The sequence below is a fragment of the Melospiza georgiana genome, chromosome 20, assembly GCF_028018845.1.
Source record: "Melospiza georgiana isolate bMelGeo1 chromosome 20, bMelGeo1.pri, whole genome shotgun sequence".
Taxonomy (NCBI): domain Eukaryota; kingdom Metazoa; phylum Chordata; class Aves; order Passeriformes; family Passerellidae; genus Melospiza; species Melospiza georgiana.
Genome location: NC_080449.1, coordinates 5,395,974 through 5,421,463, shown reverse-complemented (window position 1 = coordinate 5,421,463; position 25,490 = coordinate 5,395,974). Strand labels below are relative to the sequence as shown.

The following is a 25,490-nucleotide window of genomic DNA, read 5'->3' as shown; positions in this document are numbered from 1 at the left end:
GCAGAGATGTCGGGGACGGTGTCGGACATTTCGCTGGTGCACTGGAAGCAGCAGTGGCTGGAGAATGGCACCCTGTACTTCCACGTGTCCATGAGCAGCGCTGAGCAGCTCTCCAGGGCCACCCCACCCAGCCTCCAGGAGCCCTCGGAGATCGTGGAGGAGCAGATGCACATCCTGCACATCTCAGTCATGGTGAGTCCCAGCTGATGGGGGCACCCAAAGGGATGGAGGGGACCCCCTTGGAGGAGGGGGGGTGAGTCTGGTTTGGTGGTGTTTGTGCGCCTTCTTGGTTGGGCCTTCAGAAAGGGAGAGATGTGTTTGAATGGGCCAGGAAAAAAAGGAAAAAAAAACCAGACACAAAAAAACCAAACCCAAAAACCCCCCAAAAACCCCCAAAAACCACAAAAAAAAAAAAAAACAAAAAACCCAAAACCCCAACAAAAGTACCAAAAACAACAACAACAAAAAAACCTCCCAAAAAACAACAACAACAAACCTCCAAAAAACAACCAAAAAACCCCCAAAGCAACAACAAAAAACAAAACAAAAAACACCCAAAACAAAACAACAACCAAAACCAAAAACAGCTAAACACCTCAAAACCCAAAGCAACGACAACAAAAAAATAAACAAAAAAGCCCAAAAACAAGAAAACCCAAACAAACAAAAACCCTGACAAAACAAACTAAAATCTAAAAATACCCCAATAAAACCCCAAAACAAACCAAAAAAAAGCCCACAAAAAAACAGCACAGTGCTTGATCTTCTGAGAAAATGAAACAAAACAAAAGAGTGTGGGGAAGAAGGTGTTGGGAGGGTAAAAAGGATCCTTGTCGTTCCTCTTGTCTGTGCTGGAAAGTGGTGAAGTGCCAGTGGGGTGTTTCTGTTTGGTTTTTGTATTTGGGCATTGTGCAAACACAAGGTTTTGGGCTTGGCCATTTCTTTCTGAAGCTGAAGTTTATCATTAAGTGAGTAAGGGCTGCAGCATTTCTTGCAAAGGACAAGCCTGACCTAAAAGTAAAAAGATGATCCAGTGCTTTGAATGTCTCCATCTGGGGTGTTTGTGACCTTTTAATAATGCACTGTTTATGTGCTGTGCTGCCTTTTAAAGTTGCAGTATCACATGAGGTGCTTGCCTACGTGTTTGGATCTGCTCCATGCTTCAGAGCTCCATCTGTAAGATGGGATTCAGTGTGTTGTCCCTTCAATCCCATTGGGATAAGAGACAGAAAAAAGGACGTTAGGTTGGTATATCCAGTCTGTGTGTATGCCATTCATTTGCCAAACCAAGTGTTTTAAGGGCCTGGGGATCCCACAACCCTCTGCAAAAGGTGAACCTGTTCATCTCTTTAAAATCTGGGTCATCTCCACAGCTTCTGTCCTTAGTTCTGGAAGGAGTCACACAGACAATGGCTGCACAAATCCTTTATTTTTAGGGTTTTTAAAATATTTTTTTATTTGAACAAGCAGCTATTTGGCTTTTACAACTTAAACCTGTTTTTTTGCGTGTCTCATCAGTGGGACTTCAGACCTGGCACTGAATGCATGTGAGAAGGGAGAGAGTCTTCTTGGGCAAGATAAGGTGCTGGATAACAGAAGGGAAAGGAATTGGGAGCTGCATCTTACTGAGCTGGATAGAGAATGTTTTATTCCTGCTGAATTGTCAATGGGATGGATGTTGGAGAGGGGGAAAGGGTTAGAACTGCATACTTGGAAAATGAGCCTGAAAATACAAGTGAGAGACAGAACAAAGCAAGAAAACAGCACAGCATGTGTGGGTGTGAAAAGCTCCATCCCTGGCAGCAGGTTTGAATATGGGATTGTTTGGCTGCTGTGGGCAAACCTGAGCCCTGGAGAATTGTGGTGTGTCTGTGAGGTGACACTTTCTCTGAAGCCTGGTGCTTCCTGCTTGAAATGCAGATTTTCTGTAGTGTAGAGAGATTCAGTCCTGCTCCTCAGCCCTTGCTGAAGATGCTCTCTGAAATAGAGGAGATGATTGTAATGTGTGAATGCTTGGGAAGTTGCTTTGAGAAGCTTCTGGCCAGAGCTTTCCTTTGCTGCACCTCAGATGGGGGATGGAGCTGACAGCACTGCTGGCCATGTCACAGAAATGTCACAGGAATGGGTCTGGGCTCTAATCCCAGTTTATCCAGGGAAAATGGGCTTTGCCAATGGTGTGGGAGCACCCATGGCTTTGCTGTGAGTTAATTCCTGCCCTGTACCTCTATTCCCTCCTGCAAAAGCAACAGGAGAGGAGGAGTTGTTCCTGCCACACACCGTCAGCTGTAATTCCACTGTCTCTAAATCCTGGCATTCCCTGCAGCAGGAGCTGAGGTCCTGGGCATGGATCTGGGTCTGGGCTGGGCTCTGGGCTGCACATGTGTCCCTGGGGAGCAGGAGCCCTGCAGATCCCTTCCCTGGGTCAGGACTGCAGCACAGGCTTGAAACTCTGCCCAGATTTTTTCAGAAGGTTCATTAACTTTTTGAGTGAACCCAAGCCAAGTTTTGAGTTACCAGCAAAGATGACTCTGTTTTGTTGGTTTGTTACTTTTTATTTTATTTTATTTTTTCCTTCCTTGAGGCCTCATGGAGCTCTATAGGGGAAATAAAATGGGCACAGCTGTTTGTTTCTTATTTCACCCAGGTCCCTGGGCTGCTTTCCCACTCATTTATTTCCTTTCCTAACCTCACCTGCAGCACATCCCAGAGGGTCCCCATCACTTGAGCTCTCCTACCCCAGCAGTGGGGTTCCCTGGCTATGCTGTGCTTGGCATAGGGGGGATCCTGGGTTCCCCCTCCTGTCCCCACATCCTCTATGTCCATATCACTTGTGCCTTGGGATACAACCTGTGTCCTCCAAATACTTTTCCTTCCTCTCCAAACACATCTCCAAATACTTTTCCTTCCTTTTCCCACCACGAAGCCCAGTGTCTCCTGTGTGTGTTTTTATGAACTAAACCACCATCACTGCTGTGGACAGAATTCCAGCCCAGCCCAGTGCTGCCCTGTCCATCATCAGCCCATATCCCACCCCAGGGGACAGGAGGGGACATGGCCAAGGGCTTCCTTATCTCCTTTAAGTGGCTCTAACACTTGTTTTTACCTCTGTCCTCCTGCTCCAGGTGATTTAGAGGAGCTGGGGAAGGTTTGCCTGGGGAATTTGGTTAATCCCTCTCCTAGGGAGCACTTGGCACGGTTATTGGGCAGTGAGGCATCTCCAAGGCAGGACCTGGTTGAGTTTCTTAAGGTGTTTATGGCCTGGCTGGGAGCTCCTGCTCTGCCTCTAAAGCCAAGACACCCCCTCTCTGCTGCATGGGGGCTCCAGGGAGGTGCAAATCCTGGGTTTATTCCTCTTTCCAGTGGTTCTGGCTGTCACTCCCTGGCATTTTGGGGTTGGTTTGCTTCCAGTGCAGCAGGAAAGTGTCCATGGCCCCTGCCCCTGTGGCCACCATCTACCCCTGCAGAGCACTGACTGACTGTCACCCTCTTCACACCTCCCTTCCCCAGCTCAAGGACATCTTTGACAGCTAGATAATACTTAATTTTTATTTTTTCTTCCTTTCCTAACTGTTTTTTCTTAATCTCTCCCCAATGAGACATAACATTAATTACTGCAGTTAAAGGGAATTCAGTCTCCATTACTCTGTGCCACCCATTTCCTCTTGGCTTGAGCATCTGAAATTTGTCTCCCAAATGAAAAGAAGGGATAAAGGGAAACGAAAAACAAATATGCAAATGCAAGATTTTATTTATTTACCCTTTTTTTAAGCACAGTGTCAAGTAGAAAGGAATCAATATTTTTGTCATTATGCCTGTTGTGTTTTTTCACCATAATCTCAGCTGTCATTTGGGTTTAATTGTGTTGTTTCCTATTGTGTGGAAGTAAATCTTATCTGTTTTGGATTAAAATTCAATGAAGGTCACAGCAGCTCGAAAACTTACCAGGCTGCAGCAATTAATGTTCATTTGGCTTTGATAAATTGGAATGTTCCCCACAATGGGACTAGAGTGGATTTCAGATGCAATAATTCTTCCATTAACTCAATGATTCCCTGTGTGATGGAGCATCTTGTCACTGCTCTGTTTGTCATCTGTCACTTCAAGGATCTGGGCATATGCCTGATATGATTTATCATGATTATTGGGGCTGCTTGTGTCAAAACATTTTAAACCACTAATTATTCCAGCCTTGTAAATTGCTGAATTTAACAGAACATAAGAGAGATTTATTTTTTTGTTGTTCCCCACCGCCTCGTGTCCCAGTTTAATTATTGTTTGTGTGGTGTTAAATCCAGCCCTGGGCCATGTCTGGAGGCTTTGGCCAAGAAGGGGCTGTTTGTCAGGCTCTGGGTGGGACAGACAGGTTTTATCTCTGCACTGACCCTTTGATCATTGCACCCTGTGAGTGTGGGCATGCAGTTTGGGGAGAGGATGCAAAGCCCCATCGCATCCTGCTGGTGGATTGATGGGATTTCCTCTCTTGTGAGTGATGCCAGTAAAAAAATAAATATCTCTTATATGGGATACCAGAGCCAGGCCCATCCCTGCAAGCTGGGAGGTTTAGAAAGGTGCTCTGTGCTGCTTCTGCTCCAGCTCCAGCAGAAACAAGCTGGGTTTTTGGAGAGTGGTCATGAGGAAAAATGTGGTGGTGTTCACAGGGGTCTGAGGATGAGGGAAGAGATGAGGATCTGACTCCATGTTTCAGAAGGCTTGATTTATTATTTTATTATATATATTACATTAAAAGTATACTAAAAAAATAGAAGAAAAGGTTTCATCAGAAGGCTGGCTAAGAATAGAAAAGAATGATAATAAAGGTTTGTGGCTCAGGCTCTCTGTCCAAGCCAGCTGACTGTGATTGGCCATTAATTAGAAAGAACCACATGAGACCAATCACAGATGCCCCTGTTGCATTCCACAGCAGCAGATAATCAATGTTTACATTTTGTTCCTGAGGCCTTTCAGCTTCTCAGGAGGAAAAATCCTAAGGAAAGGATTTTTCAGAAAATGTGTCTGTGACAGGTTCCCTCCCAGCCCAGGCCATTCCATGATTCTATGGTTGCTCTCCTTCCCACAGGTGGATATAAGATCATACCAGTGCAACTGGGCTTGAATGGGAGGGGAGAGGAGGCTGAAACCCTTCTCAGAGCTGGGCTGATTCCCATTGTCCCCAGCAAACAGCTCTCAGGGGTGACCCCAGATCCTGTGGGCTTTGGGCCCATCCCACTTGGGGTCCTTCAGCCCCAGCATTCCCTCAGGTTGGCCATTCTTTGGGAGATTTCTCATTTCCCTACTGTAGGAGCGTCAGGGCGTAGCACGGTGGGGATGGATGGAGACGAGAGATCTCTGGAGCCAGGTCAGGAACTTGGGGTTTGTTGCAAAGGGCCTGGTTGCAGGGCCCTGCTGGGAGCTGCCAAACACAGCTCAGAGCAGGACTGAGAGAAGAGAGGGGAGAGAGGATGAGAGGGTGGGAGAGCAAAAGGGTAAGAGATCGAGGTTCCCATTACAATACAATAAATCTTCTGTGCTGAATATTCTGATTCTCACTAACCAATCTAGTACAAGATCCTATAGCAAATCCTATAGCATTTACATACAGCCTATAAGAATCATTACATTACCACACTGTGTTACATTTCAAACCCTACAAACTCCTCTTTGGGCCCCTTCTGCCAAGCTGTAGGGTCTGCTCTGACCCTTGGGCCTGTCTGCAAGCAGAGGGTGTTGTTCCATCAAAAGGGGATCACCTTCAGCTGGCCACACCATTGTTTTCCAGTTGTTCAGTAACTGAGGTATCTCAAAGCTTGCTTTCATTTCAATCTCACTTATAGTTTCTATATTCTCAGAATCTTCTGCCAGACAATCGTATTTATAAGGCTTTCCTGTTTCATCTTCCCCAACACCTACCCTGCACTATTTTGTCTTCCTTGGTGCAAAACTTCCCAGTGGATTCCATTCCCTCCCTCCCTTGTGCTTGCATGGTGCTGTGGGATTGCTGGCAGCACCAGCGGACCTGGCTTCTCCAGAGATGCAAAACCCTGCTCAAGCCTTCCTCTGACTCCTTGCAGCTTGTCTTGCTGATGGCAGCACTGGAGCTCCTGTCAGCCAGCTCAATGGGAGAAAAAAAACCCTGGTGTGACATGAGTAATGAGGTAGTGAAGAAGGCACAACATCTGTGTCATCATTTTTGCACCAGGAGGTCAACCAGATTCATCAAACATGCACTTCCAGCTTGTGATGTGTTTAGAAATTAATTAAGATAGGGAGAGAATTGCTGCTGCAGCAGATTTTCTTATCTGAAAGGTATTAAAAAGCTAAATTGATCTCCAATGAGCTGTTTTTATTTAAAAAAAAAAAAAAACCAAAACAAAAAACCACAACCTAAAAGAAAAGCTTTAAAACCCCTGGGTTCAGCATGTCCCTGTGTGAGAATCACGTGTGGGGAGAGGAGGAGGAGCTGCCCACCCTGATGAGGAGGTGGACAATGATCCCCAAATCCCTGGGATGGGAGCTGCAGGCTCTGTGCTGATGGCAAACCAAGCAACCCTCAGACCTTCACCAATCCTCCCCACGCTGCTGGAGGTGGCCCTCAGTTCTTTCCTGAGCTTCTCCAGGGTTCCTGAGGGCCTGGTCTGTGACCGTGTTCACAGGGGTCTCAGGATGAGGGAAGAGATGAGGATCTCACTCCATGTTTCAGAAGGCTGATTTATTATTTTATGATATATATTACATTAAAACTATACTAAAAGAATAGAAGAAAGGATTTCATCAGAAGGCTGGCTAAGAATAGAATAGCAAAGAATGATAACAAAGGTTTGTGGCTCGGACAGAGTCTGAGCCAGCTGACTGTGATTAGCCATTAATTAGAAACAACCACATGAGACCAATCCCAGATGCACCTGTTGCATTCCACAGCAGCAGATAACCATTGTTTACATTTTTTTCCCCTGAGGCTTCTCAGCTTCTCAGGAGGAAAAAATCCTGAGGAAAGGATTTTTAATGAAAAAATGTGTGTGACACTGGTGGGATGGATCTCTGCTGGCTCAGGGAGCTGGAACTGGGACACAGAGAGGTTGTTTTTGGTCCATGCTGGAAGAAAGTCCTACTCTTGTCACCCTGACACTGTGGTGGCATCTGCCCTCTCCCAGGATGGGACATGCTTTGGCTCCAACTTCCATTTCCATTTTAATGTGCCATTAACCAACTTCTTGCTGTCTGGGAGAAGGAGCCTCTTTCATGCACCTTCCCCCTCCTCCCCACTCTCCTTTGTAGAGCTGGTATAAAACAGGGACTAAATGTAGTTAATTATGTGCTCTGATATTTAGGGAATTAATTTTGAGGGATTTGTCTTCAAATTGTCACTTTTGTGACAATGGCACCTGTTATGCTGATAATTTTTCACCAGTCTCTCTCAGTTTTCCACCTTAGCTCCAGTGAATACATTAGACCCTCCATGGCTTTCTCTCCATCAGACTTTTTCCACCCCACTGTGTTAAAATATGTAACTGGAGTGTTTGATTTGCATCTCTGATAAAGGAAGGCTGAATAAACACTCTCAGTTCATCTGAACTGAGCAGCAAACTTAACTTGCTCATCTCATCCCCAGAGCAATTGAAAATTGGGGGGAAAAGCAGCCATGGGAAGCACTGGGAAAGGGGTTTGGATTTTGCAGATGGCATCGAGGGTGTGAGAGGGATTTGCTGCCTGAGAAGATTTCCCCAGCCTGGAAAAAATGCTGAGAATCGAGCATGGAAGGGAAAAACCCTAAAAACTCTTATTGGAAAAGTGACCAGGGCTGTCAGGGGATGTGAGAGATGGGAAGGGGATGCTGAAATCGTGAGGAGATGGAGGAAAAACACCAGAGGGAAGATTTTGGGAGTGTGGTGAGGAGCAGCAGAGCAGTGTGAGCTGGTGGGACACACTCCGTGCTGGGTCCCTCTGTGCTGCCAGGCACTGCCAGGGTATTTTTATCAGTTTGCTGATCTCAGAGGCTTGTCTTGAACTTGTTCCCTTCCTTCCTCCTCCTCCTCACTCTTCCCCTTCCCACCATCTGTCTGGGAAAAATCCTCACATCCACAGCACTGCAGGGTGTAGCTGGTGGCCTGACCCTTTTGGTGGTGTGTTGTTTTTTTCTTTCCCCAGATGGAAATCCAGGCTTCAGTGGGGTGGCTCTGCCTCAGCTCCTGCTTTCCATCCCTCTCCTCCACAGGTTGCTTCTCACTGAGCTGCTGGGCTCCTGGAGAGAGCGATTTCCACGTGGGAGCCCCGTGCTAATCCTGTGTGTAAAAGTGCTGGGAGTGCTGCACCGGTACCTTTGAAACATTGATGTAAACACAGAAATACTTTGCAGCTCCCAGCCTGGATCTAATTGCTCGAAACTGCCAGGCTCCAAAGTACATATGGCATTAAAATTGCCAGGAAATGTTGTTCCAGGAAAGCTCCTGTGGATGCTGATGGCTGGGTGTGGGTGTCCCCTGGCTCTGAGGTTGTACCTCACCATGGAGAGTGTTTTCCTGGCAATGCTGGCAGGGTGGAGGGTGTTGTCTCCTCACTGGTGAGGCTGTGCTGTGCTTTAGTCCCAACAGGAATATTGTGATCTCCATCTTCCTGTAGGTACAATATGGGCTCTGACCCAGGGCGAGGAGCCTCACCCAGCTCTCACATCCCTGTGGGTTTGAAAGCTGGGCTGCTCTTCTGACAAGCAGCAAAATGCCTTTTATTTTTTCCTTTCAAACCCTGTGTTGTCTGCAGCTCTCGCTGCTCTCAGTTGTTCCTCGTGTTTGGATGTGAGCTGGAAATGTTTGCACCCATCGAGTGTTGATGGTGTCAGGCTCTGGCTCCTGTGAAGGTGAACTGTGCCCAACCTCATGCAGAACAGCTTCAAGGTGCCTGTGAAAGATGTTCCATCACAGCACCACAAAAGGCTGAAATCCCATTTGATTGGCAAAGCCCAAAGATGGGAGTAAAGTGTTAACGACAGGATGAAACGCAATATCATATTTGTCCCCAGAAATATATTTGTTCTCAGTTTGGGCTTTCCTTTTTTTTTTTTTTTTTTCCCATTTAAAAATAAATTGGACTTGGTTTCACAAGGCACCGTGGTGCCGTGAAAAGGCAGAGCGCTTTTTGTTCAGGGAAGTGTCAGAATGAAATGTTTCTACTCTTCAACACTTTCTATATCCTCCCCAAAACCACTTACACTTTAGTTTCAGCTGATGTGAAACTGTCTGAGCAGATAAACCCTTCCTGGAACAAAAAATAAATAAAATTCTTTCTAGACTCTGTGTGGAGTAGCTGTGCCTGGAGCAGGGGAGATGTGGTGCTGAGGGATCATCACCATCATCATCCTCTGGGTGCCTGCAGTGCCTGGCCCCGGGACAGGGATGCTCAGACTCCCACGAGCAGGAAATAAAGGGAAGAATAACAGGAAAGATGTGGTGCTGAGGGATCATCACCCTCTGGAGTGTCTGGCCCTGGGGCAGGGAGGTTCAGGCTCCCACCAGCAGGAAATAGAGGGAAAAAGAGCAGGGAAGATGTGCTGAGGGTCTGATCATCACCCTCTGGGTCCCTGCAGCCCCTGCAGTGCCTGGCACCGGGGCAGGGATGCTCACACTCCCACCAGCAGGAAATAGAGGGAATAAGAGCAGAGGAAATGTGGTGCTGAGGGTCTGATCATCATCTTCTGAGTCCCTATAGCCCCTGCAGTGTGTGGCTCTGGGGCAGGGATGCTCACACTCATACCAGCAGGAAATTGAGGGAAAAACAGCAGAAAAGATGTGGTGCTGAGGGTCTGATCATCACCCTCTGGGTGCCTACTATGCCTGGCCCTGGGGAAGGGATGCTCAGACTCCCACTAGCAGAAATAGAGGGAAAAAGAGCAGGGGAAATGTGGTGCTGTGGCTCTGATCATCATCTTCTGAGTCTCTGCAGCCCCTGCAGTGCCTGGCCCTGGGGCAGGGGTGCTCAGACTCCCACCAGCAGGAAATAGAGGGGAAAAGAGCAGGAGGAATGTGGTGATGAGGGATCATCACCCTCTGGGTGCCTGCAGTGCCTGGCCCCAGGGCAGGGATGCTCACACTCCCACCAGCAGAAATAGAAGGAAGAATATCACATATCCATGGTTTTCTTTGGCTGCTCATACAGCAGAGCACTTTCTGTGTGTGTGTCTGGGTCTTGCTGCTTTGGAAGTTGGGCAAAATTCCCTCTGGCTTAATTGGGAGCATCATCAGGCCAAGTGTGGTTATTTTTACCTGTCGCTGCTCCCACTCCACCTCCTCCCTCCCTCCTCCATCCCCACGGGTGAGGGGAACGAGCTCTGTTTCAGCTTTGAAAAGGTCTCTGCCAGCTCCAAGCAGGAGCCTCCTCATGAAGTCTCAGGATGTGCAGCAAAGGAAAAAGAGGGAGGAAAAACAATGGGATTGTGCTTATTGTTAAAATCCAATTATATAAAACTGCAGGAAAATAACTGTTTATGAAGGGAGCTGGTTGATTGGCTCAGGTGGGTGCTTTGGGGCTGATTTATGGCAGTGGCTGGAGAGGGAGTGAGTGGGAACATCAGCCCCAGCCCTGCTGGGGTGCACCTGGATTTCAGGGCTTTTTGGATATTTTTTTTCATTGCGTTCCCCTTGATCCAACATTTAAACTGATGGCTTTCCCTTCTAGCTGCCTCCTTTTTATCTCCTCAGGAGAGAGGAGACCACTCCCTTTTTATTCAGGTGGAAGATGAGGAACCCTGCAGGTGGATGGCAGCAAAACCACTGATGCTTCAGCAGTGTCAGGGGTCTGCATTTCCCCTCCCTGAGCTGGAGCTGGGCAGCAGCTCCTCACAGCCATTCCCTGGGCAAATCTGAGCTTTCCTCAGGATTTTCCTGTGATTTTCCCCATTGCAGAAATCTCAAGCTCAGGGTTATAGGCAGCTGAGGTGTCCTTGGGGCTGCTTTGGACCATCCTTTCCTAGATCCACACTGGTGGCATGTGCTGGATGAATGCTGTGATTCTCCTTTTCTCCTCCCTGTGCTTGAGCTGCCTCAGAGCCCAGCTCCTCCTCTGGCTGTTTGGGGGCCGAGGGGAGGAGGAGGAGGAGTCCAAGGTGCTCCAGTGGCTGCTGCTGAGCCCTGGCAGCTGGGGAACAGCCTTGTCAAAGCACAGAAGGGCAGTGACCTCTTCTCCACCCTCTCCACCTCCACCCTCAGGTCTCCACAGTGCTGGGAAGGGAGGGATGAGCAGGGCTGCTCATGGCTTGTGTCTCTCCTGACAGGGACAAGGGGTTCACGTGAGCATCTCTGCAGGGAGGGTTTAGTGACACAGAAAGAGATTTTTCAACCCAGCTGCTCCTGCCTTAGGATCCTGACTGCCTCTATCCCTGTATGCCCTACCCTGGGGCTGGTGCAGGTGAGCAGGGTGAGTTCCCAGGGCTGCCTGGAGGGTGCAGGTGAGCAGGCTGAGCTCCCAAGGGTGCCTGGAGGGTGCAGGTGAGCACAGGGTGAGCTCCCAGGGCTGTCTGGAGGGTGCAGGTGAGCACAGGGTGAGCTCCCAGGGCTGCATGGAGCACCCCAGGTGTGGCAGGGACAGCAGAGCCTGCAGAAGAAGCTGGTGTGATGCAAAATGAGCCCAGCTTGCTGATGTGATGCAGAACCAGCAGGTCAATGACAGTCATGTGCTGTGTGCTCCTGCCAAAACAATCACATTTCACCTGACCGTGCCTTTGCTGGTATTTGTGTCTCTGTTACCATCCTGTCTCCCTCCTTTCTTTCCATGCTGTTTTCCCATCACCTGTTCTGCTGCAGTGGCTATGGGGGGATGGACACCCACCCTCAGGAGAATCCCCCTTGCTCAGCTGTCACCCTGACAGGGGCTCTGTGTGTGAGTGCTGCCATCAGGTTGTTCCTGGGTTGGATGGCTGGGGTCTCCTTCCTTCCCTTCTCCTTTGAAAAAGAAAATTAAGTCTTTGGTCTCATCATGTCACTCCCTGAGCTGCTGCCACTCTCCAGCAGGAGGATTTTCACCCTTGGTGTTTTCTGGGTGCCTTCCTGAGCATCCTCAGCCTCCTCCATGGGGTCTGCATGTGCTGGGGAGGAGAGAGGCTCTGCCCACCCTGCCCTTTTGGGTGGGCCATGACATTTTGAGGCAAAATCCCTATTTCACCCTCATGCACTCAATCCTGTTAACACAAGTGTGCACCCAGCAGCATTTATCACTTATCTGTGTGGGATTGCAGGGTGTGAGTGCCAGGTGCTGCTTTTGGGGGCTCCATACAGCAGTTTGGGGTGCAGGGAGGCTGTGCCAAAGTTCTCCTTCATGTCTTGTTTTCCCTTTGCTGGCTGGGAAGGTGGTGGCTTCATCCTGGCCTGAACAAAGCAATGGCTTCAAGTCATGTCTGCCACAGATCCATCCCCATAGCCTGGAAATAGCAAAACAAGTGGTGTGTAGTGTGGGTTTTATTTTAGTTTTTATTTTTTTATTGCTTTTTTGGGGGGGGGAGTTTTTATGTTTGTTTGTTTTTTGGGTTTTTTTGTGTGGGTTTTTTTGTTTTCTTTTTTTTTTTTTGTGTTTTCTGTTTGTTTTTTTTTTTTTTGTTTGTTTTTTGTTTTTTTTTGTGGGTTTTGGTTTTTTTCTTTTTGGTTGTTTTTTTTTTGGTGGGTTTTTTTCGTGTTTTTTTTTTTTGTTGTTTTTTTTTTGTTGTTGTTTTTTGGGGTTTTTTTTCATTTTAAAACTTTTTTTTCTCGCTATACTCTTCCTCCTTGGCACACAGATCAACACAGGGGGGATGGAGGGAACCTTCAGCCAAGCTCTCCATCACATGTCCCTTGGTTTTTTTTTTTTGTGTGTTATTTTTCCCCCACCGCTGCCCTTGCCAAGGGAAGGACATTGTAGAGCCGCTGAGGCTGGCAGGGGCTGTGGCACTGCCTGCCAACAGCCTCGGTGCCTGAAAGGACTTAGGAAATGCGAGCTCCAAATTAGCTCCCAAATCATCTTCTCCATTTTCTCTGGCTGGAGAGCCCCTCTGTGGTGGGGCTCCCCAGGACCAGCCAGCTCTGCTGTGGGGCTGGATGGAGAGGCTTGGCCTGGAGAAATGGCACTGTAGGACACGAGAAACACAAGCTCACACCGCTGTTCTCAAAGTGAGGAAAAAAGAGAAGTTTATTTTCTGACTCCAACATTTATAGTTTTCCAAAAGTGACAGCGGATTGGAGGGTGACAGTGCCACCTCTCCAATGACACTGGTCAAACCAACAGTCCATCAACTTTCTCCTCTCTTCTATACAAGAATGCAAAACAATGAGTTATTTACAAAACTGTGTGAGCAAGTTCACTACAAGAAGGTCAACATCAGAAAGCTTAGAAAATCTTTAAAAACCAGGGTGACAGAGCAACAGCACGATGCTCCCATGGGGATGGCAGGAACAGCCTCAGCATGGGTGGCTCAAGGCAAGCTGGAGCACTCCAGGGACAAATTCCTGCTATCCCTCCTCCCCACATTGCCCCACTGCCTCCCTGCCCAGCTCCCTCCTGCTGATACCCCTTGGGAACAGTGCTGGGGCTCTGCTGTGGTGCTGGAGGGCAGGAGGGGAAGCACAGGTGTGACCGTGTTCACAGGGGTCTGAGGATGAGGAAGAGATGAGGATCAGACTCCATGTTACACAAGGCTTGATTTATTATTTTATGATATATTACATTAAAACTATACTAAAAGAATAGAAGAAAGATTTCGTCAGAAGGCTGGCTAAGAATAGAAGAGGAAAGAATGATAACAAAGGTTTGTGGCTCGGGCTCTCTGTCCAGGCTACCTGACTGTGATTGGCCATTAATTACAAACATCCAACATGGGCCAATCCCAGATGCACCTGTTGCATTCCACAGCAGCAGATAATCATTGTTTACATTTTGTTCCTGAGGCCTCTCGGTTTCTCAGGAGGAAAAATCCTAAGGAAAGGATTTTTCATGAAAAAATGTCTGTGACACACAGGCTTGAGGGACATCTGCTGAAAGCTTCCCAGGGGAGGTGGCAGCCCCATCCTGTGCCTGCCCCAAGGATGCTGCTGAGAGCTGCCAAGGTCATGGCCCTGCTGGCAGCACACAGGGCAGGGACATCTGGGGCAGCAGAAGCTGGAGGAGCGGAGCAGGAGGCGTGCTGGCTGTGTGTCTGCTGGGGGGTTGGATGATGCCCTTTTCTGACCTAGAGACAGGGCAATTTCCCATACTGGGGAGGGGACAACCTGTGCCCTGGCCAGCTGTGCCCCTCAAACACCTCATTTGTGCCCTGGCCAGGTCGGTGGGTGAAGCAGCAGCTGCTGTGGGGTGGAGCAGGAGCAGCTCTGTGTCCCTGTGCTCTGCCTGGGCACCATACCCGCAGGGCAGAGCTGCTCCCAGGGCCTTTGGGGAGGGCTGGCTGTGCAGCAGCTGAGCCTGGGGAGCCTCAGTGCTGCTGTTTTGGTGTCTCAGAGCTTTGTCTTTGCTTCTGTTGTCACCTCTCAAGAGAGAAACGGGAAGGGCTCAGCTTTGCTCCTGGAAATTCAGGCTTCACAAATGCCCTGAAGTGCTGCATCCCCCCTGGCACTCCAGCCTTCACACTGAATGCAGATTGCTCTTTAAATGTCTCTGTAGGTGGATTTTAGCGCTCAGGTGCTGCGGGGCAGAGCACAGGCATCTCAACTGATCTGCTCTGCTAACCCCAAACCACCCCAGGAAGGGCTCTGGTGCCTTGGGGCTCTTGGCATTTACTGTGGCTGAGGATGAGGATGATGAGGATGGTTCCCCGGAGGGCTGAGCATCTGCAGGATGTGTTGCTGTGCTGCTGTGGCTCAGGGAGGCCAGGCTGCTGCCGCCAGCATCGCTCCTTTTCCTCTTTCTCCTCTTTCTCCTCCTTCTTATCCCTTGGCGGTGGCACGTGTGTGGGAGAGGGAGCTCAGAGCTGCCTCGGGCACTCAAGTCTGTCCCTTCATCCTAACAGCAGGCACCTGGGGAAACAGCAGAGGAAAATTCCACTTCTACAGCAGTGCAACTTGGGTTTTGTATTATTATTATTTTTTTTTAAAGGCTCTGTCAGGCTCCTGCTCTCTCCCCCTCCCCGTGCTGTGCAGCCATCTCTGAAGCAGAAGTGATATTTTCTGCCAATGCAATGATTAGCCTTTCTGCTAATGACCCACGAACAGTGTCCAAAATAAATGAGCCCAACCTGCTCATCTTATTAGCCAAATGATTGCATAGAAAGAGGAAATATCTGCAGAAACAGCTTAGGCAGCTGTAATTTGGAAGCGTGGAGGAGTCACTGCTTGAGGTATGGAGAGGAGCCATATGTCTTCAAAAAGCTGGGAGAGCTCTTGTGCTATTGGGGTTCTTCTGCTCATCCCCTGCTCCCCCTTTTGTGAAATAATTGTGCAGGTTTGGAGCTGTGTCTGTCCTCAAATTCTGTTGGTTCCATGGCCTGGGAAGCTGGAGATAGATGGATATTTCTGATATTTCTCCTCCTGTCCTCCTTGTCTGGTTTTTGTCTTCCCCCATCCTGTAGATGAGAGGCAGCAGCAGTGGGGTGTTGGTCAGGAGGGCAGCTGATGCAGTAGCCAGTATCAAGGTGCTCTTCAGGAGCTGTTCTTGTGTCCTTCAGGCTCTTCCCAAAGCACCTGACAAGGCTGTGGAACATCCTTGATTGGCATGGGGAGGATGAGGAGCAGAAAAGGGAGAGGGGAAGGCAAGGGGAGGTTTCTGCAGAGAGGGGAGGTGAAGGGGGGCTTGTGATCCTCCTCACAGATCATGGTGATAATGAAGTGAAACAAGAAGGCATTTCAGGCTTTGTGGAAATGCAAGGGAGAAATGGGGCTGGGTGCAGGAGAAGAGTAGAGCCACGAGGATGGGGGAATCCATGGAGAAGCTGGAGGGCTGGCGTGAAACCCCTCCTGATTTTGGGAACAGCTTGACCTTCTCTGGGAGATGTACAGTTTGAAAGGTGGGTTGTCTTCCCAGTTGCTGCTTGACTCAGAAGGTCTCTTGCCCCAAAAGCCTGTCCCTGAGTGAGGGACAGCAATGTGGCTGTCCTGGAGAAGGGCTCTGGGAGCTGAGGCAAGCCCTGGAAGGCTGACCCTGCCGCCTTGAAGCTGCATCACATCAGAGGATGGGCACAAGCTCGTGTCTCTTATAACAGCAGAGAAAATCACACTTGATCCTGTTCTTTCCTGGAGGGAGGGCAGCTGGAGACCTGGCTGATGATGCACCAGCCCTAAAACTGATGAGGAGGGTGAGATCACCCTCTCCCAGCTCCCTGTGTGCAGCCATGTGCTTCCCTGACCTTCTCTGTGGCACAGATGGTGTGAGCTCCCACATCAGTTCCCTTGTTCAGCATCTCAGCTTTGGGGTCTCCTCAGTTCCCTGGTTCCACCAGGACCCTTCAGCAGCTGACACCAGAGCCCTGCTTGATATTCCACATTTCTGTTCATGTATATCCATGAAATAGAAACTCCACATAACTGCATGTATATTTATTTTTTACCAAGCTGGGATCTGAAGGGTGCCATGCACAAAAATAAGAACCTTGACTTCAATTTTCAGTTTAACTGCATTCATATGTAGCTACTTCATTTCTCCTTTCTGTTTCATGAAGACAAATTCTGGACTTCTTTCTTCCTTTCCTAATTAATGGGATAATTGCAAGTCGTGCATTTTTCTCTCCTAAGAAGTTTTGGGTTTAAACGATTATCTGTGTTTGGAAAACATCCTGACAGTGCAAATATTGAAAACTGGAGCACTGAGTGGATGAGCCAATGACCCTGGCTCTCCTTGCACCTCTCAGTGTCTCTCAGTGCTCTCAGGAATGCTGCTCTGGGTCCCTGGGGCTGAGACAGGGCTGTGGGTGTGGGTGGAAGGTTCACCTGCACGCCCCAGGCTGCATTTGAGAACTTTTCCTCCCTGTTCTCTTAAACAAGTTTTTCAGGTTAATGCTGCAGTGGTTTGGCTGTGGAAAATGTGACTGCAGGGTTTTGGTTTTTGTTCTGCTATTTTTTTGATTGTTTGGTTTGGGCTTGTTTATTTGTTATAAGTGAGGGAGCTGCTTCTTCAGTGCCCCAACCCTTCCACAGTGCCACGATGGCAGTGCCCTGTCCTTTTGATGGCACTGCCATCCATAGGGACACTCCTTTGTTTCTTTGGGTTTTGTTCTACCATTGCTTGGTTTTGGCTTGTTTGTTTTTATACGTGGAGGAGTTGCTTCTTCAGTAGTACCCCAACCCTTTCACAGTGCCACGGTGGCAGTGCTGTGTCCTTTCAATGGCACTGCCATCCATGGGGACACTCAAAGGAGCGCTTCATTCTCAAGGGTTTTCAGGATGAAGATTTGCTTTTCCATGGGATCTGTGGAACGGAAGAAGGGATTTGGAGCAGGCATTGAGTCCAGCTCAGTGCCCTGGGGCAGGATCAATAGCCCTTTGTCACTGCAGATGGATGTGTCTGTGTCCTGTTCTGCAAGAATTCCTGGTCCCTGTTGGCGATGTTCTGACAGGGATCAGGGTCCAGCAGCCCCAGCAGTGCTCTGCCTCCAGCCCAGCTTTGAGACAGCCAAGGATTTCAGATAACTTTTGGGCAGATTTAAATGAGCAGGAGGTTTGAAGTGATGGATGAAAACCCTTTTCCTGTAAATGTTTTGCTCTGGGGATTTCACTGCAGCTCTCTGGCAGCATGCAGGGATGCAGGCTGGCATTGCCCCAGGGGTGGAGGGTGACCAGAGCTGCTCCTTTTGAAAAGGAGGGGTCTAAGCACTTCTGTTTAAAATTTCAAGCTCCTTCTGAACATTGTGTTATGACCCTGCTCTGTGATGCCACGTCCAGCAGCTCATCCCTGCAGGGACAGGGACATGTGGTGCCTGAGGCAGGAACAGGACATCTGGATTGCTGAGGCTCTGAGTTCTGGGATTTCATTCCCTGGAGCTCCTGCTTGGTCTCTGCAAGACACATTCAGCCTCTGGTTTTAAAACCCACACTCCTGCCCTTGTGTGAGGGCACCTGATCTTAGATTAGCAACCATGCTGCTCTTCTGTGCTTCCCAGCACACTCTACTGCATTTATCCTTGGATTTATGGATTTATTCTAGTCCCACTGCCATGAAACACGAGTGGGGCTGCTCCCTGAGTGAGCTTTTCTTAGGATCACAGCCATGGACCAGAAAAGCTGAACCACCACGTTTCCAGCACTCTGTAGCACAAAGTAGAGACTCCATTCTCTTTTTGGCTCCCTTTGTTCTGTGGGAAATCACTCTTGAGTGATGAAAGCCTGGAAGAAGGTCAGGTGTTGAGGACAACAGCTGAGTCCCCAAGGAGTAAGAGGCTTTTTGTTTGGAGCAAGGGGAGGGTTTGAAAGGTGGAGGAGCTTGTGCAGGACAGTGATGTCTCTGAAAGGCGCTCATCTCCAGCCCAGAGCTGCCTCTTCTCCTTGGACCCAGGTGAGTCTCTCTGGGAGCACACAGAGCTGGATCCTCATCTCCCAATCATTCTTTCCCCTCTGGCCAAGCTGTTTCTTTTGCAGGGCTCTTCTGAAGATGGAAATATTGAAAAAACTGGGCTTAATTTAGATTAGATGTGAACTCAAGCCAGCCACAGGACAAGAGATGGAGCTGGGTGGAAGTTGTTTTCCTGCCTCCTACAGGAAGGAAAGAGGGAAATCTAAAAACAAACTGTGCCTGTGCATGGTGAGAGGAATGAGCAAACTAAATCTCAGTGCTCAACAAACAAGGAGTGGAGAGGAGCTTTGTGAGCCCAAAGGTGTGGGCAGAAGGACTTTATTAGCTCAACTTGAGCATTTTGTCTCCATTCCCATTTAGCTGTGGAATCTAACTTCATTTTAGCCTTACATTTAAATTTTCAAAACAGGCCTGTCAAATTAGTAAAAGGAAATTTGATTAGAAAATGGCAGCAGGATTGAGTCTTTGTTTTTCTCCATTCACAGTTTGGCTCAGCATTTGCTCTACACCAAAAATACATCGTTGGAAAAGTGGGTTTTAGCTAGTCAACACTTCCTAATTCTGAGGAAAAAAGTAGGGAGCAGAGATGGAGAATTCCTGCCACTAGCTCCCCAGTTGTTGCCCCTTTTCTGGGACCTGCTGTGCCACCAGGGCTGAGGTGGCATTAGTGGGGACTGGAGGGAATGAGAGTCACAGAGAGGTGGGATGGCTTTGTGCCTTCCCTTGCTCTCTCCTGCTGGCTGCCATCCCCATGGCTGGGTTCAGCTGTTTGCTCTCCCTGAGGACATCAGGGGCTGAGCCCTGGAGCAGCTTCAGGAGCCCGTGTTAGTGGGGATGCTTCAGTGGGGATGCTGGGCTGTTTTGGGATGAGCTGCAGAGCTCTGCCCATCAATCTCAGCACCTTGCACCTCAGACCCTGTGTCTGTCCCAGGCTGTGCTGGGTGGGAGAACATTCCAGAAGAGAAGGATCAGGAGGGAGATGGGCAGTAGAGTTAAACACTGGCTAATAACAGCCAGGGGGCTGGAGAGCTGGGAACTGCCATCCCAGTTACCCAGGAGAGCTTCCAGGGGGATCAGGGAGATTTTGGGGTTGGAGGAGCAGCTTTCCTTGCCCAGGGGAAGGGAAAGGGGCTGGAGAGCTGGGAACTGCCATCCCAGTGCCCAGTAGGGCTTCCAGGGGGATCAGGGAGATTTTGGGGTTGGAGGAGCAGCTTTCCTTGCCCAGAGCCCTCTTGGAAGCTTGGGAGCAGCAATGGGGTCTCAGGCTGGCTCTGGAGTGGCCACCCTCACCTGGTCCCTGCCTGCTGCCAGGGATGGAGCCGGGATCTGCTCCACAGTTATTCACAGATGCTGCAATTAGGCTGGAGACAGGGTGTCAAAAACCTGTGTCAAAAACCTGACAGCAGCCCCGGTGTGTGCACGGGGAGGGGGTTATTAGCCTGTTATTATCCATTTACCCAGATAGCCCAGCTAATCAGCTTTCAGATGGGGAGAATTAATTGGTTTCGATTGGAGCACCAGGCAGGTTTAATTGAAATGAATCCTTTCCCACCTCCAAACAGGCACTTCCTCAGCTGCTGCTGCTGCCTGGGGAGGGGGGCTGCAGCCTTCCCACCACCACCCTCATGGTGTGAAGCAGCTGTAGCAGCCATGCCCTGCAATCCTCACTCCATCTGGGAAGGAGCTCTTGTCTCTCCATCCCTGCATCCCACTCCAAACCCTCTGCTCCCAGCTGGGATGGAGAGTGTGAGTCTCAGATTGTCTCAGCCCCTTGTAGCACACCAGGGAGCGTGGCATGGCATCTTGGTGGCACCCACGTGGCATCACTGCCATGCTGCCACCTCTGCTTTCCTCCTGTTGAGTTGGATGTTCTGCATCCATATGGGAACAAAAAAAAAAAAAAAAAGGAGTTGAATTTCAGGAATTTGGGGATGGGGACTGTCCCCAGGGTGTGCAGAGCTCTTCAGAGCTGGGGGTTCAAAGGGAGTTGCAAATCCAGCTTTTGGGATCCCAAACCTTGTAGCACACCAGGGAGTGTGGCATGGCATCTTGGTGGCACCCAGGTGGCATCACTGCCATGCTGTCACCTCTGTTTTCCTCCTGTTCTCCTGAGTGTTCTGCATCCATACGGGAACAAAAAAAGGAGTTGAATTTCAGTAGTTTGGGGATGGGGACTTTTCCCAGGGTGTGCAGAGCTCTTCAGAGCTGGGGCTTTTCCCTTCACAGCCCAGTGGCAGAGTGCCCTGTCGCAAGAAAAAACCCAAAATCTTGTGCATTCCCATATTTCTTTATTCCCAGTTGATCCAGCAAGAGGGCTGGGTGGGAAAGGAGTAGTTTCATCAAGATGTGCTGCAGAACAAAAAGGTTTCTGTGGACTGGTGTGAGCAGTGTGTGTGGGAGCTGCAGAGCAGGGAATCCCATCCCCATGGGTTTGTTTTTGCACCGTGCTGAGCCCCGAGGTGGTTTGGAGGCATCACATGGAGAGCTGGATGAGGGAACTCTCAGTTCATGTCAGGGAGATGAAAAAGCCCTGGGAGATGAAAAAGCCCTGAAACAGGGGATAAATTTTATGTGTGAGCAAGGTTCCAGTGAAGTTAATGGGAGTTAAGTGTGTGGTTAAGTGCTGTATTTAACTGGGCTTTTAAGAGCCTGCTGGGAATAGCTGTGGTGTTTTGGGAGAGGAGGCTTGGAGGGTTCCTGAGGTCTTGGATCTTCTCTTTAAATCAAAATCTTGGATCTCTCTGCTCTATTCTACATGGGGGGGGGGGGGGGGGGGGGCAGCACAGTTTTCAAATTTCTTATCAAATCATAAATGAAAATTGATAAAAATTAAGGTTTGATTTGTTTTTTCCCTTTGGTGTGTGATGCCCCAGGTATCAGTAGAGACTTTGGGGGGCTGTGGTTTGTGATTCCTGTTGTGTGACTTATGATGCCAGAATTCCATGGTACCTTCAGATGCCAAATGGGCACGTGCACGGAGGCTTTATCCCTGTTAATGTGTTTGAATACCCTCCCTTTCCTTCTGGAAAGCTGTATTTTGTGTTCATTCAGCTGTGGATGTTCATTATGCTGAAATGTTTGCACTTTAAATATGGTAAGGCAGGGTTTGTTTTTTGTGGGTTGTTATTTCTGTGGTGGTTTTTTTATTTTTTTTTTTACACAATAGGCTGGATTGTTCCAAAAAAAAAAAAAACAAAAAAACCCAAAAACTGCAGCCAACACAACAAGCTTTTTTCCTTTGTGTCTGTGTGTTCAATAGCACCTTCTCATCATCTCCAAAAATTATTTGAGAAGTCTATAAATGAATGCTAAACCCCTTTTCCATTCTCTCTCTCATCTTCACCATGGATAGAGCAGCAGCACAACCAGAGCAGAGGGGACCTGGTCCACCAATGGGGTTTGGCTCTCTTTGCCTGCACTTTTGGTGAATTTCTGCACTTTTGCCACATTTTGTGGACAAGTGGCCAAGGTCTGGCAGCCCAAGGAGTGGCTGGTTAATTGAGCAGGACGGGTGCTGTTCCCTGTCCCTCTCAGGAGCTGCAGGCACGATGTGAATCGTGTTCGTGTTCCCTCACCCGGAGATGTGCATCTCTTATTAGATTAATCTTTTTTCTAATATATGCAGAATATACAGTGGGAACAGCATTAATTCGCACTAATGGTTGTGAGATCCACTGAGAATTAACTGCATTTTTTTGCAAATTAGTGAGGAAGCGGATAAACACAGTTATTAAAAAAAACAAGCAAAGGTACTTTTGCAACAGCAGTACGTGTTTGTCATTTATCTGACAAGTGTTCTTTACTTTTAATTATATTTCATTGCTTGCTAGCAAACGCTGTGCTGGTGGATATTGCAATAATCCTCCTCATTTGAAACCTTTCTTTTAGCATTAGCTAAACCTTTGTTTGGAAAGGGTTGGGGAGGTCAGGGATCCTGCAGTGGCTGTGACTTTGGGAGGTCCCATGGCAAGTGCCTTCCATCCCTGGAGGTGTTACTGGTGGATTCAGTGAAACCAGGCTTAAACTGAACCTTGGAGGGTTTCGCTGCTTTTCCCTCTCAGCTGGGGAGGTGTTAGGGCCACACACAGTTAGTTTGGGTGGGTTCCCTTTCATCCTTTCCCTGGCAGGAGATGCCTTTTCTGGGCTGTGGCTGTGGCATGGGGATGCTCCTCACCTGAGCTGGGCTCCTGGGGACAATCAGGGTTTGCTGAGGATGGTGCAGGGAGGGAAACTGTGTCTGGGGTGGCTCTGAAGGACTTTCCTTTAGCTCTGTGTTTCACTGGGAGGTGCTTTTTGTGTTGCCACAACCTTGGGCACTTAGCCTGCAGCATGTTGTCCTGGTTGGCAAAACCTCACCCGCACTGGGAGACACTTACCGTGGATGAGGTGGCCTCTTTTATTGAAAATCCAGGTCTTTTTATTTATAAAATTTATATTAAAAAAATGTAAAATATATATATATATATATATATATATATATATATATATATATATATATATATATATATATATATATATATATATATATATATATATATATATGCTCTGGTGGTGGTGGCCCCTGCTCGGCCATCCCAGGGCAGCAGGAGTGTGGCAGGAAAGACATTACGTGGGAGAATATGCACGTTCACAGCTCAGAAGATTAAAGACCCGTGTTCTTATCACTGCAGAACAGAGTATTATAATATATATATATATATAAAATATATATTTATTTATATATTTATCTTAAAAAAAATATATATATATATAAATTTATAAAAAATAGCATTTTTCCTTAAATCAAATTAATTTCCCCTCCTCTTTGGAACAGGGATGACACACAGCTGAGGGTGGGGTATAACTGAGCTGAGTGGGATGAACACGTGCAGGGGTCTCCTGTTGGCTCAGCGTGGAGCAGGATTAGGGCTCTGTAACTCAAACTCCTTGGGGGAAAGGAAAATCTTTTGTTTTTGTCTCAGCTTTGTGCTGCTCACATTAGGAAAACATGAGAGCAAGCGCAGGAGACCTTATGAATTTTAAAATCTCCCCTCTCTGAGGGCAGGCTCTGGGTTAGCAGGTCAGCCCATTCCGGTGAACCGTTTAGCGCGCATTAAAATCACAATTTATGCAATCTGAGCCCCGGCTTTAAAAAGAGCCAGCAATCAGGTACTTAATAAAATCACCTCCAGCCCTCCTCTTTCAGCTCGCTGCAAATAAATGCCTTTTTTTTACATAATAAAAATGGATTAGGAGTCATTTTGAATTGTTATCCTAGCGAGATGTGCGGTTCGGGACGCGCAGGCACATTGGCTGTGATTGAGGGTTGTGTGTTTTGGTGCTTGCACACAGCCAGTGCCTGGGAGACCTTTCAAATAAACATTTACTGGAACATCACATTGCATGTCTGAGCAGCACAGAAAGCCTGATTGGCAGGTTCACTCCTTCTTTTGTTTCCCTTCTTGGATGAAACAGCAAAACAAAACTGAGCGTGGCTTAAAAAAAATGTATGAAAATGTGACTTGTCTGACTTGTTCTTTTTTTTTTTTTTTTTTTTTTTTTATCGTGGAAGAGTCAGAGATTTTAAAGTTATGGTTCCCACAGCAACTGTAACTCTCATCGCTTGTGTGTGTGCTGTACTTTACAGGACTGTATATACTATGAAATTTATGCCCTGTGTGTGGATGTACAGCATGGTAGGAGGATCTGCAGGGTCTGGATGGAGCCATCCTGTGGGAACCTTCCTCTCAAACGCCATGGCCACATCCTGAGCTCCTTGCAGCCATTCAGAGAGGGTGGTTCGGGGGTGCTGTCACCTCAGGTGACACAGGTGTGATAACAACACCCCCAGAAGGCAATGCCCCAGTCATACCTGTAGCTCAGTGAGGTGGTGAGCTGTGGGAAGAAGGGAAAAAAGAGATGTAATGCTGTTCTCCTTGGGCTGCAATTCAAGGAGCCGTCCCTGCTCAGCAAAGCGCTGAGGCGTGTGCTCTAGGCTCATGGGCTGTAATGGGAATTAAACACATTTTTAACGTTGAGTGTGTGGTTAGGCACCTTGGTGAAGCTGTGCTTCAGTGGGGATTTGAAATGTACAGGGAGAAAATGTTGGATTTTAGGAGATTTGCCCTGTGTATCATCGTTGTCTCTTAGAGACAGAGGTGGGGTTGAGTGCTCTGGAGTCAGGACTGGATCCAGATCTCTTTGGAGTACATATATGTATATATTTTAACCCTGGTGCTTGTTTTTCCTCTCTAGCCTTCATGCTGGCTTGATGTCTGTCCTTGGTCCCACCCCCATGCTGGGCCTCAGTTTCCCTGCCTGGTGCTCACTCATCACTGCAGCAGTGGGGGTTTGGGCTGGAGGGGCTGGCTGTGATTTGTGGATGGGGGTGAGCTCTGCCTGACTCTCTTTGCATCCAGGGTCTGGTGGTGCTGTGTGTGTCTGGCTTGCCTGGGAGGGGATGAAGTGCCCCAGATGAGAGATAAGATGCTGTGGAGCTGAACAGTGGGAAAGACAAAATTGGGGTGAGGAGAATTCAAGAAAGGACCATGGGATCATCTGTTGGGTGAGGAGAATTCAAGAAAGGACCATAAGATCATCTGCTGTTCCCTCAGAACTGCACAGGGTGCAAGAATGCCCTGAAGCCTCTATTTCTCATTTGAAATAAAGTATGACTTTTCAAAAAGCATCCAGGCTTGATTTAAAAAAAAAATAAATTAAAATTGACAGTGATGGATAATCCACTACACCCCTTGGTAAATTGTGCTAGTGTTTAATTACCTTTACAGCCACAAAGAAAAGAAAGGAAAAGTACACAGTGTGAAGAGCCCTGAGGGTTGTGCGGTTATTGCTGGACCTGATTGCTCACCCTAATTCAGCTGCTGGGATGATGCAGGGGATGACATACTCCAGCACTGGGGGCTCATTGCGCCCATGGGGCATCCTTGGGCAGCCCTGGGGACTGTCCTTGGAGCCATATCTGGGGCTGTGGGAGCCCATTTCTGGTGTGGGGCTTGTTCAGCCCTTGGGACATCCTTGGGCAGCCTGGGGACTGTCCTTGGAGCTATGTC

The 25,490-nt window shown here is 48.3% G+C and overlaps 1 protein-coding gene across 1 annotated transcript in view; it reads left to right on the top strand.

The window, feature by feature from the left end:
• ASTN2 (astrotactin 2) overlaps positions 1-25,490 on the top strand; it is a 360,946-nt gene that overhangs the window by 59,934 nt on the left and 275,522 nt on the right. Inside the window, exon 2 of the mRNA XM_058038034.1 lies at positions 5-192. Within this exon, the coding sequence (XP_057894017.1) occupies positions 5-192 (188 nt within the window). The remainder of the gene's footprint in view (positions 1-4; positions 193-25,490) is intronic.